This window comes from Vicia villosa, linkage group LG2 (assembly GCF_029867415.1).
Source record: "Vicia villosa cultivar HV-30 ecotype Madison, WI linkage group LG2, Vvil1.0, whole genome shotgun sequence".
Classification (NCBI taxonomy): Eukaryota; Viridiplantae; Streptophyta; class Magnoliopsida; order Fabales; family Fabaceae; genus Vicia; species Vicia villosa.
In genome coordinates, this window is record NC_081181.1 from 155,779,372 (window position 1) to 155,783,900 (window position 4,529).

At 32.8% G+C, this 4,529-nt stretch overlaps 1 protein-coding gene across 1 annotated transcript; it reads right to left on the minus strand.

Annotated features, from left to right (window-relative positions):
• Nucleotides 1–1,161: 1,161 nt before the first annotated feature.
• LOC131647155 (tryptophan synthase beta chain 1-like) lies at nucleotides 1,162–3,199 on the minus strand. Its single transcript, XM_058917068.1, has 5 exons — nucleotides 2,781–3,199; nucleotides 2,336–2,695; nucleotides 1,762–2,195; nucleotides 1,544–1,638; nucleotides 1,162–1,424 (listed from the first exon to the last, which is right to left on the minus strand). Exons 1-5 carry the CDS (start codon nucleotides 3,141–3,143, stop codon nucleotides 1,234–1,236), a joined length of 1,443 nt encoding a protein of 480 aa, XP_058773051.1. The 5' UTR covers nucleotides 3,144–3,199; the 3' UTR covers nucleotides 1,162–1,233.
• Nucleotides 3,200–4,529: the final 1,330 nt, after the last annotated feature.

The window sequence follows — 4,529 nt, forward strand, 5'->3', positions numbered from 1 at the left end:
TGGGAAATAAAGAGTGTGGAGTAGGGATTGTATAAATAATAAACACATATTCTCCTTTTTTGTCTTAAACTCATCTAAACCTTTGACTATTTTCAAGTAAATATTATGGTGTACTCCATCTGTTTTACAATGAGTGACCCACCTGGAATAACATAGTGTCATAAAATAAATTACTCATTTCAATTTTCAATATATTTTTTCCAATTCTACCCTCAATTAATAAAAATTTCATAATTTCAATTTGTCATAGTTTTTCGCATCAAGGGTTGGTAGGTTTGTGGGGGCTCTATCATTGGAGACAAAATTCATGTTGTACAACGGATGTTTATGGATTAGAATGAGGCTCTTGATGCCAGATATTGAAATATACAATCACACAATTGATGAACAATGGGGATTTAGGGTATTTGGAGAAGAAGATAGTGAGATAGAAGAGAATTAGAGAGAGAGAGAGAGAGAGAGAGAGAGAGAGAGAGAGAGAGATGGTAATTGAGGGTGAGAATGAACAATTTCATTAACTTTCATCAATCAAAGATGAGGATGCCTCCTATGCATTTATACAAGTGTTACACAAAAACTGAGACCTAAAACACTATTGTGTACAAGTGTGAGTTTTTAGTCCCAGATTGCTTGGAATAATGGAGGTTGAGCACTTTATAAGTGAGATGACTCATACACTTATCACCTTAAGATTTTGGGTCAATATGTAATCACCCTCAAATTTCTATTGGTTATGAAAATGTTTTTTCACTCACTGCCCCTACAATACCAAATTTTGACTCTTTTAACTCAAATTTTATCGTGGCTACCTCATCTCGACTCTGTGTTCCATTATCTATGTGACCTATTGTTCACACACAACAATTTTCCCCGACTCATTTTGTGGACAAATATAATTAGCATAATTTTTCCTTAAATTAGTTTCGAACTACACATGCCAGCCATATCTTTTCACCCCATTCAGTCCACATGCATCCGGCATCCCTTTAATTTGGGACCCGGAATTTGAAGTTCCATATACCACATGTACATTACAACTCAATGGAAGGAAGACACATCTAAAACAAAACACTTTTTGAGAAAATGTAATTGACCATTTTATTCATGAATATGACACAGACACTTATATATATAAAAGAAAACACTTGATAAGTTAACTACTTTTCAAACTAACATGACTACTTTGATTTACTCTTAACCTGTAGCATACACATGAATAAATACAATACAATGTCATTTTCCATCATTTCCTACCCTACGATTAAAGTGTATATCTACATCTTTATCTCCACGCCCACTACAATTTACAACAACCTTAATATTGTCGTTTGGTAAAGTAGGGACCAACTTATCAAGTATAGCAAATGCATGTGAGGCTTCAAGGGAAGGAAATATACCTTCCAATTTGCATAATCTCTCGTATGCTGCAAATTCATTGTACACAAACTGTTAATATATGAGTATATAGTTTGATTAAATAACTTTTTTTTTTCAAAATAAAATGAATATATACATAATTTCTATGTTTTAGACATGAATATACCATCAAGAGCTTCTTCATCGGTTGCGACGCAAAATTCTGCACGACCGCTTTCTTTGAGGAAGCTCAATTCTGGACCAACTCCTGGATATTCCATCCTACAAAATAATTTAAAAAATATATATTATTTCATAAGGTTATATAATATGATACTAACATATATTAAATTGTATAATGAATTTATGTTATCCAAAATATGCATTGGTGTGACTGTGACTTACCCAGCTGCAATGGAGTAAGGTTGAATAATTTGTCCATAATCATCTTGCAATAAATAAGAGATAGCCCCATGATAAACACCCACTTCACCTTTAGCCAAAGTGGAAGAATGTCTTCCACTTTCTAACCCTAAACCAGCAGCTTCAACTCCAATCAATCTCACATCTGTGTCTGATATAAACTCATGAAACATACCCAAAGCATTTGATCCTGTTCCAACACTTGCAACTATAACATCTGGTTTTCCTCCCCATTTTTCCAATGCTTGTTTCCTTGTTTCTTTTCCAATAACTGACTGAAACTCACGAACCATTGTAGGACATGGATGTGGTCCTACTGCTGAACCTGTCATGTGGTAGCTGCTTTCCAAGTCCTCCACCCAATATCGAAAGGCCTCTGATGACGCGTCTTTGAAACTTCCATTAACACCTTCAACCTACATGTTTACACTTTACATTAATAAGGTATATTAACTATAGCGGCGGAGCCAAAACACTCATGCAGTATCAGCTATTAGTTATAAGCTCTTTTTTATTATAAGTAAAATTCAAAGGTTATATTTAGAATTTAGATTACCCGAGCTCCTAACAGCTTCATCAACCGCACATTAGATGACTGTCTGTCCATGTTTTTTGCAGCCATAAAGACAGTGCACTCCAAACCAAGTTTTGCACATGCAGCAGCTGTTGAAAGCCCGTGTTGTCCGGAACCGGTGGCAGTAACGACACTTTTCCGACCAATGCGCTTGGCAATCATAGCTTGTGCAAGAGCATTGTTCATCTTGTGAGATCCAGTGTGGTTGAGATCTTCTCTTTTTAAGTATATATCTGGCCCTTTGCCACCATTCTTGCTTTTGTAGTACTCCGACAACCGCTGAGCATGGTATAGAGGTGTTTCTCTGCCAACATAGTCCCTTAATGCTGCTGTTAGCTCTGCCTGTGAAAACAAAAAAAGAACTATTAATTAACGACACTTTAATTAATTAAAATTAGTGAAGAATTTTGTGATAATAATGAATTACCTGAAAACTTTGATCACGGATAACATTATTGAACTCAGCTTCAAGGTGGTTCAAGGACATGATAATTGTCTCAGGTACAAAGGTTCCACCAAACCTACCAAATTTTCCAGCGGAATTGGTACTCTCTTCAGTCTCTAGAATAACTTCATTGTCCTTCTCTATCAAGGGTATCGGCAAGTCCTTCTCTATCAAGGGTATCGGCAAGGGTATATAAGTAGTGGTTAATTGAGGGAACTTAAACTTAAACTTTTCACGACGAGTAATCACAGCTTGAACAACCGCAGAAGAAAGATCTTTGGTTGCTACTTTTTTATCTTTGAATTGGCTACTTACAATTCTCCATTGCAACTTGCATGCATCCATAATTGAATTTGAGTGATTAGTAATGTATTTTGTGTTTTCAAATTCTATTACCTGAAAATGTTGCCACACCACACAATTTATTTATAGTACTCAATAAGTGGTGTAGATGCCGTGGGAGAAGTGTTTAGGCGGGCACCCCATCTTTGACGTATGTGAAGCAGCTACAAACATTGGGTCCCACTTCTAGGTTGCGAAAAGAGTTCAAAAGTATGAAAGTGTTTGCTATATTTTTTAGATGAACATTTCACTATCCATCATTTATCCATGAAATGCAATGTCATTATTTTATAATATTTATTTTAAAATAAATTAAAAATTTTGCTTAAAAATATTGACATCCAACTAAAATAATTTACAAATACTTAAAAAGTAATCTCACGTTAGTTATTTATAAATGAAAGATAAAAATAATTTATATATCATTAACAAGTGTACTTGAAATTTATGAAACAAGTTTCATTAAATTATTTCAGTTGATAATTCTGAAAGAACATCGAATATAGAGATGCAGATTCAAATCGCCTTATAATTTTTATTTGTTTATTTTTAAAAGATAAATTTCAACCATTAAACTATTACAAAAAAACAAGTATATGGGAACAATTTGGTTTTAAATAAAAAAAAAGGTGACTTGAATTTTTTTTTAACGTGTTTATTGATTGAAAGGAGATACAATTATAGTATTGATATGGATGGGCAATGATTCAAGGTTGCAAGTTTCTCAATAATTGATTTAAATTATTCTATAAAAGAAAAAAGAAACTAAAAATGCTGATGGTTACGGCATTAAAAACGTGACTTTGTATATCGGTGCGTAAGAGCCACAATTTTACGCGGATAAGAAATGAAGTCTAGCACTAGGATTAGGAAGAAAGAAAAACTTCATTGCAATTTAGTTCATCTTATGTTTACTCACCGTCCAATTTAGGTCATATTATTTTTACTCGTTAATAGAATTAGTAATTCAACTTTACTTTTAATTTAAAAACTAATGGTAAAATTAATTTATAAATATGACATAACGTAGAAATATGTATTTAGTTAATATTTAGTTTTTCCAATAAAGATAATTGTGCTAAAAAAACTATAACATGTAAGATTTAAGTTATAATCTAGATAGCTTATCAAAAAATTAGTAAAAATATGTTATAATTTTATGGTTTTAATGGACATGTACTAACACTATCATCCAATAAAAATGTAACAAACTGCCATATCATTTCAGTAATCTAAACATAACAGTATGATTTGTTGAGATACATGATCGTGATTGGTTGACAGTATAAATTTTTTTTACACTGTCAGTGCATCACCTATTTTCTCTAACTTTATTGAAAAATTGACAATTTTGATTAGAGAAAAGAAGAAATGAGTCATGGGCATGTG

Bases quoted from the DNA above. Each gene is read 5' to 3' on its own strand.
- LOC131647155 (XM_058917068.1), bottom strand. From the start codon at position 3,143: ATGGATGCATGCAAGTTGCAATGGAGAATTGTAAGTAGCCAATTCAAA. The intron at 2,696-2,780 runs GTAATTCATTAT...TTGTTTTCACAG, and splicing joins TCCGTGATCAAAGTTTTCAG to GCAGAGCTAACAGCAGCATT. The intron at 2,196-2,335 runs GTAATCTAAATT...GTAAACATGTAG, and splicing joins TGAAGCTGTTAGGAGCTCGG to GTTGAAGGTGTTAATGGAAG.